The sequence below is a fragment of the Spermophilus citellus genome (assembly GCF_964194105.1).
Source record: "Spermophilus citellus genome assembly, chromosome: 4".
In the NCBI taxonomy this organism is placed as follows: domain Eukaryota; kingdom Metazoa; phylum Chordata; class Mammalia; order Rodentia; family Sciuridae; genus Spermophilus; species Spermophilus citellus.
In genome coordinates this window covers 144,904,246-144,920,338 of record NC_138185.1, presented here as the reverse complement: position 1 = coordinate 144,920,338, position 16,093 = coordinate 144,904,246, and the positions used below count along the sequence as shown (strand labels likewise).

Here is a 16,093-nt window from a genome sequence, read left to right as displayed (position 1 = left end):
GAAGAGGCCTATACTGGTACATACCCAACACTCTAGTGGCTTCCTTTGGGAACTGGGTCTAGGTACAGGGAATTCTGGGGTGAAGAAATGGTAGACTCTTGACTTTACATACTTTTATACTGTTTTGTTTGTTTTTCCTGAATAAACATGGCTTTCTTTCACAATAATATCAAAGAAACAAAAATCAACAGGGCCAACAACACAACTCTAGGATTTTAAATTCCCAATTCTTCAGTTGCTTGGTCAACCATCAGATTCAATAGGGGCAAGCCTGGACCTAGGGACTTCACCCACAGAGTTCAAAACACAAGCACAGCTATTCACAGTGTAGTAGACACATAATAAGCTTTCAGTGAACACATGAATCAAGTACAAAAAGTCAGATGAGGAGGAGTCTCTCTGGTTTGATATTTCTTTTCTTTTTCCCCGAAGCATGTATAAATTTTACAAAAAAAATGTACAACACACACACACAGATGAATGTACATATATACATGTAACCTGAGAGAATAAGAACTGAGAAAATATTTGCAGATGATCAATGAGAGAAATGAATTCAAAATACCTTCCCTAAGTTGAAATTCAGTATTAACTAGAAAAAAACTCATATTCATTCTCTTGATAGTTTGGAATAAAATATGGTTAAAACTTTTTTCTGCCCATGACAAAACTATATTTTACGTAAAACAGTAAGAAACACTAGGTAATTGTAAGGACTTAAAAATCATAAAGCAAGTTTAGTTATTCGTTCCTCAACTATTTTTCTTTCTCCCCCCCCCCCCCAATACTGGGGATTATACCACTGAGCTATATCTTCAGCCTCTTATTTTTTTATTTTGAAGAGGATCCCCCTAAATTGCTCAGACTGTCCTCTAACTTGCCAGTCCTCTTGCAAGTCAATCTCCTGAGATGCTAGATTATAGGTGTGCACCATAATTTATTGAATTTGAAGCTGTGATTATGATAAAACAGATATTTCTTCCATCGTTTTTAGTTATTAGTCCATGATCTTAATTTATTCATTCTTTATTTCTTGAATTTATGTCAATTTCGTCATGAAATAAGGGCCTAATGTTAGTTTGATTAAACCAGCATAAACAGGCAGCAAATGAAGTGGATGCCAATGAGTAGATGTTTAGATTAAGTGATTTTAAGCACAGATTGAATTCCTTCAAGCTCGCTTGTAAGAGAGGGCAAGGGAGAAGTCTTCCAAGGATAAGACTGAGGGAAAAGTTCTGTTAATACTGTGTTTCTGCTCTAGTCTTACTCCCAGACTTAAACAAAACAGCACAACACCGGCATTTGATGCTGAAAAGAAAGGGGTCACCAAGGCCTCTGCTGCGGCAGGCAGATTAGAGGCAGAGTAGGAATCCAGACACCTCTGCAAATAAGCTTGTTAAGATTTAAGATTGTTGAGCAGCGTTTCTGGTACCCCAGTGTGCACTTGTTTAAAACTGTAGCTAATCTGACAGCTGAGAACAGCAAAGGTCTGGGGCTGTATCACACAGAAACTCATTAAACACTAAAGCTACTGCCACCTATCCCTTGGGTGTCCCAGCCAGCTATAACCACAGGACTCTGGAAGCTGTTTGGGAGCTGTGATTATGAAGAAATAGACATATCCTCAGTAGGTTTTGGTTAGCTTGGCTTTATTGCTCCTCTGGTCACACACACTGACCAGCTCCCTCCCTAGAAGTCATCAGTATCAAGAGCTTCCTTAGGCCTCTTTATATTGCCATGGACATTTCATAACCCAAGCTCAAAATCCCCATTTCAGATCAGTAAACACTTTAGTTTTACTGGATTGAAAAGACAATTGAGTTTATAAGACCACAGGTGACATTTTTCTGAACCCAAATGTGTTCCCCTCTTTGTTCACTAATTACCTTTCAACATAGATGTTTTTTCCTGTCCCGAGGGAGTACAGGCTGCACAGTATGTGGTAGCATGAAATCTGCACATCACTCACTGAAACAAAGAAGAGATGTCATTATCACACATCATCCTAGCTCTACCTCCTGCACATGGAATGCTCCATAGAGGAAAAAAAAAAGTTCAGTCATCAGTCAAGACCAAAAGAGCCCTCTTTTTCTCTCTCTCTCTTTAAACATATGTAGCCTTTTTCTACCCATATTTTCTTTTGCTAGTTGCTGAACTGGGAGAGAAAACACTGATGGGCAAACCCCCTCCACGGAACCATCCTAGTTCCCTTGTGGGGCTTCTGATGAGGATCTTGATATCTTGCAGGGAAAGGCATATGTGAGCAATAGAACCTTCCATAAGAAAACTTTTTTTCAGTAGAGGGAGATGTTATAGTCAAATGTTTTCAAGTGCAATATTTTCTTCCTTTGGAAGAAAAAAAAATGCAGAAAACTTGAAGCTTCCATGAGCCTTTTGCTCATTTCCTAGGAAGGAACAACCAGCCCTACCTTCTTCAGAGATAGAACAAACTTCCTTAAATCAGCTCATCCCAAATTCTAGGCTGGGTGCTTTTCAAAAGGAATTTCAATTGTGTCATGATTCTACCATTTTTTTTCCCTAAGGGAAGGGTATTTTAGTTTAGGAGCACAGAGTTTAATCTGCCGGCTACAAGCCCCTAAACATGTTTGGATCTCATACCTAGGCTAGGAATACTTTAGCACAACCAGAATTAACTCCCCCAGTTTGATTTTCAGTTGTTCGGGGATTTGGAAGATACAGAAATTGAAAACTGGTTAAATTAAATCATATGCCAATATTTAAAGTGCAAAACTAAAGCCTGGTGACAGAAAATTGGCACGGCAGGTAGGGGGTGGAGCTGGACACATGCCAAATGCAAAGTAAAGTAAAACCACTTGGCTTTGGTGTCCTTCTGAAGGCTCAGATAATGAAATGTTAGCATCTTTCCTTTGCTCCTGGTACCTTTGAATAAATTAAGGTTTCTAAACAGGAAAAATGGTGTCTGAAAATCCCTAGGAGCAAATGTACATCTCATGCTGTATTATTCAGATAACCTTTCAAATTAAGTGGCATTATAATAGCTGAGAGTTAGAATAGCAGGTGGGAAATTTTGGTCCAGAATAAAAATGGGAAAAGATTAAATATTATATAATCAAATAAAGGAAGTTATTCCCCTCCATGACTTTGTCACCTCACTTTTTTTTTAAATCTAAGAAGTAAAAAAGTATGAAATAATTATTGCTTGATTCTGCCCTTAAGATCTACACAAGTGACTGGGTTGTACACTTCCCTCTGTGACTGTGTGTGTAGAAATCTATAACAAAGAGCAGTAGGACTCACAGAGAAGATCCACCCCAAACTGGTGCTGGGCAACATGCTCAAAGATGGATGTCAGGATGGGGAGCAGAGCCACAGTAGTGTAGTTGATGTTCTGAGAAACGCCTTTGATCTGTGTTCTAGAATGGGTAAACTTCCCGAGCTTCAGGTTTTCCGAAGTCTTCTCTAAGTCTTCCGCAGCATTTTCAAAGAATGCTCGCAACCCAGCCTTCACCAGCTCTGAGCCTGACTTCATGACAGTCCTGTGAGGAAACAATGTTCAAAACCAGAAGTATAATCTGAACTTTTGGCCAACCCCCTTTTCGAGAGTGGTGACTTGCAGTGCAACCTGGGCACACATTAGATACTCCAGTCACCTGAAGACACTGTGTCAAGAGAAACGAAGAATAGTTAACATCCAGGAAGACACCTGGAACACAGAAGCCATGGGCTAGTGATTGAATGGTGCCCTTGTTTGAGGGAACCATTGGCTCAACTTTTCAGGATTTGAGAATGACTTAGAATGAAAGCGATGTTGGTCACCTGCTGGCTGCTGAACTTTACACCTAGTGAAAAAGATGGAAGGTGAACTTTTCTTGCAGCTCACTGTGGGATAAGCAACCTTTATGACTATTTAGAAACAAAATTCCTTCTGATGCAGAATCTCTGGGGTGGGGAGGGAAGGAGGGAAAGAAAGGATGGAAAGAATGGACAGGAACCAAGGAAATAAGTCAGCTGAAGCTTGGGTCTCTGTTTGCAGGGAAGTCCTAGGTTGGGTGAGGGGAGAAAACAGGAATGCCTAGTCCTTTAAAACAGCTTAAAAATTAAATAGCTTAATTAAGCCACTGGGATACAGGGGAGATGTTGAAATGTGACCTGTGGGAATGAGGCTATGGGCATCAGAGTCCTCTGCTCAAAACTTAGAATTGAAACAAAATCTATAAGTCAACTATATTTTCCCATTTAGAAGATTATGACAGCTTTGCTTCAAGGCCATAAAAGATGCTTTTTATCTACAGCATTTCCTGATAATCATTCAATCTGCCAGGAAAATAAAAACAAGGAAATATAGTCAGTAGTGAGGCTTGCTCTGGCTCATTAAGTATTTTCATGTCTTATCTTCCTAACTTCTAATCATATGTTTTGTGAGGAATTATTATTATTTTCTTCTCTCTCTCTCTTTTTTTTTTTTTTTTATTAGTACTGGGGATTGAACCTAGGGGCAGTCTACCACTGAGCCACATTCCCAATCCTTTTTATTTTTTGAGACAGGGTCTCCTTAAATTGTTGAGGCTGGTCTCAAACTTGCAATCCTCCTGCTGTGGCCTCTTGAGTTGAGTATTATAGGTGGTATTATAGGTGTGCTCCACTGTGCCTGGTGGGGAATGATGTCTTAATACTTCCTTTACAATTTTTTTTTTGTTTGGATTCTTGCCAAGGCTTTATTTTGCATTTCTTTAAACTGGGACTTTCCCAAGCCTTTCTGCATGTTTCTTGTAATAAAGACTCTTCATCCCAGTCCTAAGGGATTTTTGGTCACCTGGGATGTCTTGGTTCCTAGTTCTAGTATCTCTACAACATGTTTTTTTTTTTTTCTCTTATAAACCACAAAATCTATTTTAGTGATTCTTACTCTCCCTTTTTTAAACACAGCCATCAGTGTGTCCTGGCTTTTCATTTTTGGGCCACTCTCCTAGGGTGATGGCTCTCTTCTGTGCTGGGGTCTTGGGAGGTACATCCTCCTCCTGACTTTGTGAAGGGCCGTTCTTAATGTGCATTCTAAAGAAAGTTCTGTGTCAGTTCTCACTACTTCTCTCTTTCCTAATCTCATCATTTAATATTTCCATAGTTTACATTTTTGTTTTACTTCCTTTTGGGTTCACCCATCTTTCCCCATTGGGCACATAGACTATCTTTGTTTCTGATATTGTTGAAAACAAATCTCGCTGGCCATTTTTTTAGTAAGAAATATTTTATTTGCTTTGTAACTTGTTATTTATCAAAATAGAAGACACCTTTAGAGACTATAAAGAAAGCTAGAATAGCCACAATAAACACACCCTATGGAAATTTATACACCCCATGGAAAACAAACCCCCAAAACACTCCAGAGGCAGAAAAAGAACCTTGACATATACAGGAAGCAGTGTCTCTGGACAGAAGGCCAGAATACTTTCCCCAAGATTGTTGCAGGGGCTTGGCGTTGAGGTAATAAATATGAGCAGCTCTCATTTAACTGAAAGCAACTGGGAATCTTAAACCCATGTGTGGAACTGGCTTGCAATCCATTTTTGTAAAGTGTGTTACAAAACAATTCTTTGTGTTCTGATTGATTGCTGGAGTTGGAAGTCAAGGATGGTTGGATGGGCACACCCTCTCAGGTCATGAATTTCCCTTTTCTGGGGTCTTGCCTGTCTTTAAGGTTTCTCTCTGAATAACTGGAAGATAATCTGGGATCAGACCAGAAATGTGCTGAATTTGGTACTATGAAGCACTCCTAAGTGGCAGGTATGGTGACCATCTCCACATTCTTAAGGGTGATTTTGACAGAACATAGGTGAACTGTAATAATCTTTCACTGACTAGACTAAGAGAAGAGTCACTGGAAACAGCTAGGAAGGCAGATACCTTCTTAAGTTTCTTGCCTTAATGGAACAGCGAGGCAAACCTGGGGTATCCTGAGGACAATGCATCACCAAGTAGAGAAACTGGGGCACTCATAGTGGTCCTTGGCCATTCTGAATGTGAGTGATATTGTGCATCTCTCTCAGTATGCTTATGGTCTCATTATCCCTCAGGCAACTCTGTTTTTTTTTTTGTTTTTTTTTTTGTGAAAAATTAGGTACAAAGTGGCACTTTGCCACATTATATATTTTATCTTCTGAAAGATAAACTTCTCAGGAGAAGAAGACAAGAACTGATCAAATGCTGAGCTGTCAGTTTTGGGCCTGTGCATATAAGTGGCTCTGCATCATGGGAATGAGAAACGGAGAGCACTGACTTCTAGGGTCAGATTCATCTTTGCCCAGAAGAGGAGTCAGACAGGGAGTCTTGAGAAACTATTGGAAAAACTGGCAGACTTACCTTGTGTCAAGTGTCTGAGCTAAGATGTGAAGACAGCTCACCATTGTGGTAGAATCACTCCCTAGGAGAAAAAAAAATCACCTGTGACTCCTGAACCTCTCAGCCTGGCTTGTAAATGCAACCTTCTCCATATGCATAAGCTGTAGCCCAGTAAATTAACCAACAGCACACAGAGTGCCAGGCTTGTGCTTAGGGACAAGGCATTTATCTGCAGCCTGATACAGCCTTTGCTTCATGATGGATATCAGAGGCACAGTTTAACACATCCATTGGTGTGGAAAATCTGAGCTGTTAAAGGGGTAGAGAGGCCATTTATCATGCTTCAGACCCATTTTCTATGGCAAATACAGGTGACATCTTAGTCCCAAGGCTCAGATTGTCTGAGGGAGCCACCAATAAAGGCAAAATACAAGTTTAGGGTCATCACAGAAAGGAATGCAGCCTTCAATGACAATTCACTTACCAAAGAGGGAAATCCTGTGTCTAACAAGAGCAGCAAGTTTGCAGAATAGGCTGAAGCAGAAAAAAAATGCAGTTCAGAAAGTCAGAGAGATTCAAGGACTTTGTCCCCCTCACCCACTCCTATACTATAAAACAGCACAGACGGGCACTCTAGGAAGTTGTGCAATGTTCCTTTGAAGAATCTTTTGGTCATGCTCGGAAAACATGTGACTCATGTTGCCTTGTTGTGTGGTACCTTGTGTGTGGTACCTTGCAGGCAGCTCCATCCTTGCTAAAAACAATCTCTTTGCCATAGTTACAGTATTTTGCGCTGACCTTGTGCAAACCACCCTTTGTAGAGAGACCATTAGTTTATGGGTCTGGCCAGGTTGCTGTCCTTGGAAACCAAGAAAGCTCTGTGGCATGTTATGGTTTTGATCCTTCTCCATGTTTTCACCCACAGTTTCAGCCATGGAACTCTTATTAGGTTTTGTTGTGCCTCCTTGCTTGGCTTTCCACAGTGCCTAAAAGAGGGATTTTTGTGCAGACAGAAAGGATCCCATAAATGTCTTTAAGTATGCCACCAAGAAACCCACCTAGGAGCACTGGGGGCATCATGTGACCTTTGTTGGTGATGCTCTTGAGAGGAGAGTCCTCAGAACTCTGGCATGGCTAGACAAGAACTTTGCAAATCCTTTAGAAAGCAGTGGGAGAAAAAGAGGGAAAGTAGGAAAAACAAAACACCTGTACAGGCCAGGGGCTTCCATGGTGGGAGGGAGCAGACGTCATAGCCAGTCTCTCACTCATAACTTGCCCTGGGGCCTCCTGCCTCACACAGGGCAGAGACCTTTTATAAGACAATGCAAGCGGAGGCTGTGCACTTCCTACGTGTTGGTGGGGCTGAAACTTGCTTACTTATAAATGGTTCTCAATTAATGCCCTAGAGTTTTCTGGGCTGTCAACTGGAAAATCACAGCCAATTTGTTCTGTGATTAGACATTAATTTTTGTAGTAGAAATAAGTTGGGCCCCCCTGGCCTAGAACTTAAAAGAACTCATAACAAGTTATCAGAAATTGGGTAACCAGCTACTGTGAAATTAAATATGGGCTGCTGCTTACTGATGCAAACTCGTGGAGTTGGGAGAGGACAAACTGTGCTGAGGAATGTGACCTGTGTTGCTGATGCTTGTGGGTACCATGCTCTGCCCATGGTAACCAGGCTGTCTCAGTGCAGCTCTTCCCTGGCCCCTGCTGTGTGTCAGCTTTCTCATCTGTAATCGAATGAGTCTCCCAGTTTTCCAAAATAGGGGTGGATAAACTCAGATATTTCCGGTGAAAATGCTGCAAAGTGGATGGACACATGTTCCGTATAAATACAAAAAACTCTCTCTAGTTGAAGCAGATGGTTGGGTGATTTGATCCTAATACTGATGTGGCTCTCCCCCCGCCCCCCAAGCCCCATCAGAAGTGCTGTCTTGGGCGTGCTAAGGCCAGGACCTGACATTTCCAAAGGCTCCTGACTGCCCCATGGAGCCCCTAATACAGTGGGAGCATTGCCCTTAGCCCACAGTTAAGAGGGGCCAGTATTCCCGGGCACCTTTCCTCTATGTTAGAGTTTCAAGATAATAAAGGAATACAGGGGAGAGGGGACCCCTGATGAATGGCATCATATGCAGAAGAGGGGGGACGAGGGCGAAGGATTCAAACCAAAGCAGCTGGCCAACATGAACACGTTCAGGACAGACACGACTGCATCTGTGGGAGGGTGGCAGGCTCACTGATGGATTTGAAAGCTATTTGCAAGGCTGATCAGCTCTAGGTTGTATTCCAGCCACGACAAATGGTGCCTTGTTGAACAAATGTTACATTTCCATGAATTAATAGTCCAAGAAAAAAAAAACAGGTGAAGAAAACAGACACATCTGCCCTCTGTTGGATTATCTGAATATCTCACCTAGATTCTCACTTCCTAGCTTCTTAAAATAGACTGATGCATCCGGAAAATATTCAGGAGATCTTTGGTCAGTACTTGATGCTAAGGGCATCTCATTTTGATAACCTTGGGACTCTCCTGTCACTTAAGAGTGAGAATAAGTAATTACAGCTCAGAAGAAATGGGGATAGAGGCCTGCGTTTCCATTCTTGTCCTTACTACTTGGGTCACTTTGGCACTGAGCCTCAGTTTCTCCCATTTGAAAAGTGAAGATCATAAAACACAGGTAGCACTTTGAATTTAAAACATTGTGAGGTTTTATAATAATACTTATAAAAGTGGCCAATAACTCTTGCATAAGAAACATCAAAATAGACTTAAAGACAAGAATCATGATTAACTCAATAGATGCAAAAAGAGCATTTGGTGAAATATAGCATCCATTCATGTTGAAAACACTAGAAAAACTAGGGATAGTAGGAACATATCTCAATATTGTAAAAGCTATGTATGTTAAACCCAAAGCCAGCATCATTCTAAATGGAGAAAAATTAAAAGCATTCCCTCTAAAAACTAGAACAAGACAGGGATACACTCTTTCACCATTTCTCTTCAGCATAGTCCTTGAAACTATAGCCAGAGTAATTAGACAATAGAAAAAAATTAAAGGGATACAAATAGGAAAAAAAAGAACTCAACTATCCCTATTTGCTGATGATATAATTCTATATTTAGAAGACCCAAAAAACTCAGCCAGAAAAATTCTAGAACTCATAAATGAATCCAGCAAAGTAGCAGGATGTAAAATTAACACTCAGAAATCAATTGCATCTTTATATATCAGTGATGAATCAACTGAACGAGAAATTAGAAAAACTATCCCATTCACAATAGCCTTAAAGGAAATAAAATATTTGGGAATCAATTCAACAAAATAGGTGAAATACCTCTACAGTGAAAACTACAGAACACTAAAGAAATTGAAGACGACCTTCGAAGACGGGAAGATCTCCTGTGTTCTTGGATAGGCAGAATTAACATTGTCAAAATAGCCATATCACCAAAAGTGCTATACAGATTTAATGAAATTCCTATTAAGGTTCTGATGATGTTCTTCATAGAAATAGAAAAAGCAGTCATGAAATTCATTTGGAAAAATAAGAAGCCCAGAATAGCCAAAGCAATACTCAAGAAAGTGAAGCAGGAGGCATCACAATACCAGACCTTAAGTTATACTACAGAGCTATTATTAACAAAAATGACATGCAATTGACACCAAAACAGACAAGTAGACCATTGATACAGAATAAAAGACACAGAGACAAACCCACATAAATACGGTTATCTCATATTAGACAAAAGTGCCATAAACATACTTTGGAGAAAAGATAGCCTCTTCAACAAATGGTGCAGGAAAACTGGAAATTCATATGTAACAAAATGAAATTAGAACCCTCTCTCTTACTACATGAAACTCAACTCAAAGTGGATCAAGGACCTCGGCATTAGATCAGAGACCCTGTACCTATTAGAAGAAAAAGTAGGCACAAATCTCTATCATGTTGGTTTAGGAACCAAATCTCTCAACAAGACTCCTTAAGCGCAAGAAGTAAAATCAAGACTCAATAAATGTGATTGTATTAAACTAAAGAGCTTCTTCATAGCAAAGGAGACAATCAAGAACATGAGAGAGAGCTTACAGAATGGGAGAAAATCATTGCCGTCTGTACTTCAGAGCATTAATCTCCAAGATATATAAAGAACTCAAAAAACTTAACACCAAAAAAATCAAATAACCCAATCAATAAATGGGCTAAGGAACTAAACAGACACTTCCCAGAAGAAGAAATATGAGTGGTCAACGAATAGATGAAAAAATGTTCAACATCACAAGCAATTAGAGAAATGCATATTAAAATTACACTGAGATTTCACTTCACTCTAGTCAGATTGGCAACTGTCAAGAATACAAGTAACAATAAATGTTGGCAAGGATGTGAGGGAAAATGCATCCTATATATTGCGGGTGGGATTGCAAATTGGTGCAACCACTCTGGAAACTGGTTTGGAGATTCCTCAGAAAACTTGGAATGGAACCACCACTGGTGTGGTTATCCCACTCTTCAGTCTATACCCAAAGGATTTAAAATCGGCATACTACAGTGCATAGCCACATCAATGTTTATAACAGCTCAATTCACAATAGCTAAAGTGTGGAACCAACCTAGCTGCTCTTCAACAGCTGAATGGATAAAGAAGTTGTGATACATATACACAATGGAATTTAGTCAGCCATAACGAAGAATGAAATTATGGCATTTGCCAGTAAATGGATAAAACTGAAGGCTGTCATGCTAAGTGAAATAAGCCAATCCCCAAAAACCAAAAGCTGAATGTTCTCTCTGCTATTCATAATAGGCAGAGAGAAAGGAGGAGTGGCGGTTCATCAGATTGGATGGGGGTGGGGAGTGGGGGTTGGGGGATGGAGGAAGGGAGGGGAATGGGAAAGACAGTAGAATGAATTAGACATAACTTTCCTATGTTCATATGTGAACATACAATCCATGTAACTCCACATCATGTACAACCACAATAATGAGAAGTTATACTCCCTGAATGCATGATATGTCAATATAAACTCTATTGTCATGTATAACTAAAAAGAACAAAGAAAAAAAATTTAAAAAAGAAACATCAAACTCAGTGCTTAGTCCTGTGGAGTTTAATAAACATTATCTGAGTCCTAAAGTTGCATATCGTCCCAAGATAGTGAGATGTAGTGGTTGAGCCCTTGGTAAGTACAATGGGTCAAGGGATGATAAAGAGTTCACAGACTAACAGTCGAGTCTTAACTCTTTGCTATTTAGAAGTCTAGCCTATAAGGTTGCCTTTCACTGATCGAACACACGGAGAACCTAAGGAATGGTAAAATGGTCTGATCTGGAGCATCCCCCCTCTTCTTATCTCTGTTAAAGCAACCACATATTATGCAGAGTAGAGTGGGTAGGGAGGCTGAGGCTTTGAAGAAAACATTTTTTTTTTTTCTGGTTTGAAATTTAAAATGTTATGTTGCTCTAAAAGTCAAATCTCAGATCATCCACGTCAGGACTTGTAAGATCCATTTTTTTTTTTTTTTGGTAATCTTGTAAACTTGTAAACTTGATAAGAATGGTATTGAAAGCAGTGTCCACCTGTTTCTTCTTAATGTTGTGTGTTTGCTTTTCCAAAGCTTCAGAATGATCTTCAACTTCTTCTGAATGTCAATTCAGGGTGGAAGTTGACTGAATATGGAAATCTGTCCCAAGCCTACTGATATCCTCAATATATTTCACTCAGTTGCTGAAATTAGGCAGATAGGTATGAATACAATCTCTCTCCTTCAGAATCAAGATGATAACCAAACCTCTGAGCTGTGCATTTCAGGCTGTGCTTCAGTTCTGCTAAAGGCACCTGGCACCTTAAATAAACCCTGTGGGTACCATGACTGCTATAGTTTGGATAAGTGTCTCCCACATGTCCATATGTTAAAGGGTTTGTCATCAGGGTGGCACGATTGGGAAGTGGTGGAACCATTAGGAAATGAGGCCTACATGGAGGCTGTTAGGTCAAAAGTGGTGCCCTTCAAAGGGATTGTGGGACTTTAGCCCCTTCCTCTTTTGCTTCCTGGCCATCAAGTAAGCAGTTTGCTCTACCATGTGCTTTTGCCATTGCCATCCAGAGGCCCAAAGCATTTGGTCCACCAATCTTGGACTGGGAACTCCAGAACTGTGAGCTACACAAATCTTTTCTTACACATTCATTATCCCAGGTGTTGTGTTATAGAAACTTGAAGCTGACTAACACAATGACCTTCTCTGTTTTGTAGACTCACCTGGCCACCATTTCTTTCTCCTTATGGGAGGCATACCCACTGCTGCTAAGGGGCTTTAGAGGAGAGGATAGGAAGTAGAGGTGGTGATTCGTGAAGTACTGGTCAACCAGTGGCAGGAGAACCTGGAAAACATCAGCTTTTAAAAATCTATCCAAAGTCCTTCTGTTAGTTTCCTTTTAAAAAGGTCATACTCAGTGAGAAAAAAGTCTCTCAACACTGGTCCTAGAATTTCCAGCAAACTTTAGTTTTGGATCCTAATTTCCATCATACTTTCTTTTTCTGGGCCCCAAACCAGAGACCTGGGGGATATGTGAAAGGAGAGGGCCACTGACTAAGAGCCCAAATAAATGTTCATGAAGCCCCAAGTCAGCATTTGCAGGAGGCGCCTATGGGACCCTGCTCTCAGATGTGGCTTGTTGGGCTCAGCATCAACAGGTACACTTGAGGCATGGTCTACCATTGCTGGCCTCAAGTGTCTGTCTCTGCTTCTCAGAGCAAAGCTACGGTGCGCCTTCAGTCCTCTGAGCATGGGTATATGGGAGAAAATGCTCACTGGTACCTAAATCCATTGTTCTCTCTTCCTTCCTTTTAGCAATAGAAGCCCCCATATTTTACCTAGGCAGTGGGCCACCTGGCTAGAGAATGCACACTCAGCCTCCTGACAGCAAGATGAAGCTAAAATGGCTGAGTTTGACCCATAGTCGGAACTTTAGAAAAGCAGCCGCCTGCCCTGCCCTCTACTCTTCCCCTTTCCTGGTGCAGGTTTGGGGATGTGGACATGAAGCACAACTCTGGGGACAGGGAGAAACGAAAAGATCCTGATCCCTGGGTGATGGTGTGGAGCCAAGCAGGCCAGCCCACCTGCTCAGACCTCGGCCCACCTCAGCCTTTTTTCTGCAGTAGAGAAGTGCACATCTGTCTCTGCAGCCCTGGCAGTTTGATGGATCAGTTTAACTCACACCTTAAATAGCAGAGATCCTAAGAAGGTAATTTGGTTAAATGCAGTGAACCACTTACTTTGGCAAAGAATTTGATCTCCTGGTCATGGGGAGACTTTTCAGTTTTCCCACTGCTGACAATGGCTTCTAAAAACAACCCAGGTAACACGAGGTTGGCCAGAATTGAAACAGAAGATCACAACAGTTTAGAAACAACAGCTTTTCTAAAGACAAAAATACACCTGTTTGATTTAATGAAACACATTTTATGGGGTACTTTACAAGGGTGCTGGCTCATTGTTGCTTGCGTCAGCTCTCTTGGTCTCTCTATCAGTGAGGACACAGCTTCAGGGAGGTTGAGCCACTTGTTCATAGTCACAAAGCACAACAATGGGAAAGGGACCAGAATGAGTTGTATGAAATATTGACAGAAGGGTCACTCAAATCCAGGAGGAAAGCCACAGACCAAACTGATTTTTTTTTTTTTTTTTTTTTTTTTTAGGTGAGGAAAACAAGTCTCAGCCACTGTCCTCCCATCCCCACACCACCAACACAATCAGCCATCTAAATGAATCATGGATGGCCCTCTCTTTGACAAAGGAATAGCCAAGTCTTTTGTTGTATTTCACAGTGATACTTACCTAAGTGGGCAATAAACTCTTGAGCAGAATCAACATACTTGAGGATCTTCTTCAAAAACTTGTAGGCAAACCTCTTTTCCATGGAGGAAGCATCCAGCTCCAAATCTTTCATACCTCTAGAGTGGAAACATGGGAGCCCCAGGAAGTAACAGGGGGCCATGTGACTCTGGGATGTCACCCATCCTCCCCGTGTTGAATTTAATTTCCAGTGTTAATGGTTACTCTGGCTTAGTGACATGGCTCACCATCTGTTTTCCCCTTGCACTGGGAATCTGGCTGTGAGCAAAGGCTACCTGTACTACAACAATTTCTTTCTTTTTAAAAAATTTCCCAAAAATGCAAAAAGCAATTTTTTAACTTTTTAACATACCAAATTGCAAAACCAAAAAAAAATTTTAAATATAAGTGTTAGTACAATGATTTCCAAACAAAATTTTCAGAATGATCTTTATCATTCATGCAACAAAATTGAGCTGGGGATACACTAGGTAAGAAAGCAAAAATCCTGTTTTTGTGAATCATAGGTGTGGGTTGTGAAAGGACATAAGCAAGTATAAATTATGTGGAATGACAGATGTCAATAAGTTGTGTGAAAAAAAGGAAAATGAAAAGCAGGATGAAAGAGCCCATGGGTGGTGGGTGAGGGTTTGCAGATGGTGGTATTAAACAGGGCAGTGAGGGCAGTCTTACTGGGAAGCTGCTATCAATATAAAGGCTTGAGGAGGTGAGGCATATGTACATCTGGGGCTTTCCAGACATAGGGAGCAGGTGGTGCTAAGGTCCTGCAGCAGGAGCACACATGCTGAGTTGAAGGAATATGGTGGGGAGGCCAGTGTGGGTGGAATGGAAGTAGGCAGACAGAGAGAGGTGAGGTGACAGTAGAGCACATCATTTAGGGCCTTGCAGGTCATCCTTAGACTGTTTTTGCACTGTGTAAAACGGGAAGCTATTGGGAGTTCTGAATAGGAGTGACATGAAATGACTTACTTTATAACAGACTCGTTCTAACTACTATGTTTAAAATTAACTGCAGGCATGGGAGCCCCAGTGGGAGGCTATCCCTGTAAGGATGCTGGTAGCATGAAGTGGGTAAGAAGCAGCTGGAGGCTGGGTATATTTTAAAGGTAGAACCATCAGGATTTTCTGAAGGATTGGATGTGGGTTAGGAGAAAAAGAGAATCAAGTTTTTTGCCCTGAGCAAGTGGAGAATGGGTTGTCATCAAGTGATGGCGAGGCTGAAGACAGGAGGCTGAGGCTGAAGCTGGGTCAGGGAAGCCTGGGAATTCTCCCTGTTGACAGGGACCTCCCTTGATCATCTGTACATCCAGGTGCCTCCCCCAGGGCCTGGCACATGGTAAACAATTTCTCAGGATACCTTTGCTGAATTCAATTATCTTTCTCCTTGATTCTCCTATTTCCTTGACTTCCTTTTTAGGCACATTAAAGGAGGACTTTTTGTTCCTGTGATCGAATCTTTATCAGCAAATTACACTACGCATCTTGTTAATAATAGGAGTAAATTGAGATGGGAATCTTTCTCCAATGCTCCCAGGAGGCTGTCTCCTACCATCTGACCTTTACTGTTCCATAACATGGCAAATAAGTTTAGATTTTTTTCATATGTGATACCAGAGAAATATTTGGTAGATTTTCATTTTTTTTGACATTCGGTTTCAAAAATTTGGTAGGAAATTAAAAGAAGAAATAGTAGCTTGCTGCGCAAACATTTCTTTGGGGAGCAATGGCTATATCAAAGGAGTACTCCCGCTTGCTTTCCATTCTTTGGGGGCTCAGCCAGCACTACAGAGCACAATGCACCACTGATGTATGTTCAGTGATAAAACAGGTTCTACCATCAAGTCTTAAGCAGCTAAGACCATCCTCAGGTAAACGGCTCATCCAGATGATTTTGATTTAGAAATGATGAAGA

The 16,093-nt window shown here is 40.9% G+C and overlaps 1 protein-coding gene across 1 annotated transcript in view; it reads right to left on the bottom strand.

The window, feature by feature from the left end:
* Nucleotides 1-16,093, bottom strand: part of RYR3 (ryanodine receptor 3) — a 518,939-nt gene that overhangs the window by 80,849 nt on the left and 421,997 nt on the right. The window contains exons 57-63 of the mRNA XM_081292880.1: nt 14,164-14,279; nt 13,602-13,669; nt 12,585-12,706; nt 6,803-6,852; nt 6,340-6,400; nt 3,280-3,518; nt 1,887-1,968 (exon numbers count right to left, since the gene is read on the bottom strand). Of these exons, the coding sequence (XP_081149006.1) occupies nt 1,887-1,968; nt 3,280-3,518; nt 6,340-6,400; nt 6,803-6,852; nt 12,585-12,706; nt 13,602-13,669; nt 14,164-14,279 (738 nt within the window). The remainder of the gene's footprint in view (nt 1-1,886; nt 1,969-3,279; nt 3,519-6,339; nt 6,401-6,802; nt 6,853-12,584; nt 12,707-13,601; nt 13,670-14,163; nt 14,280-16,093) is intronic.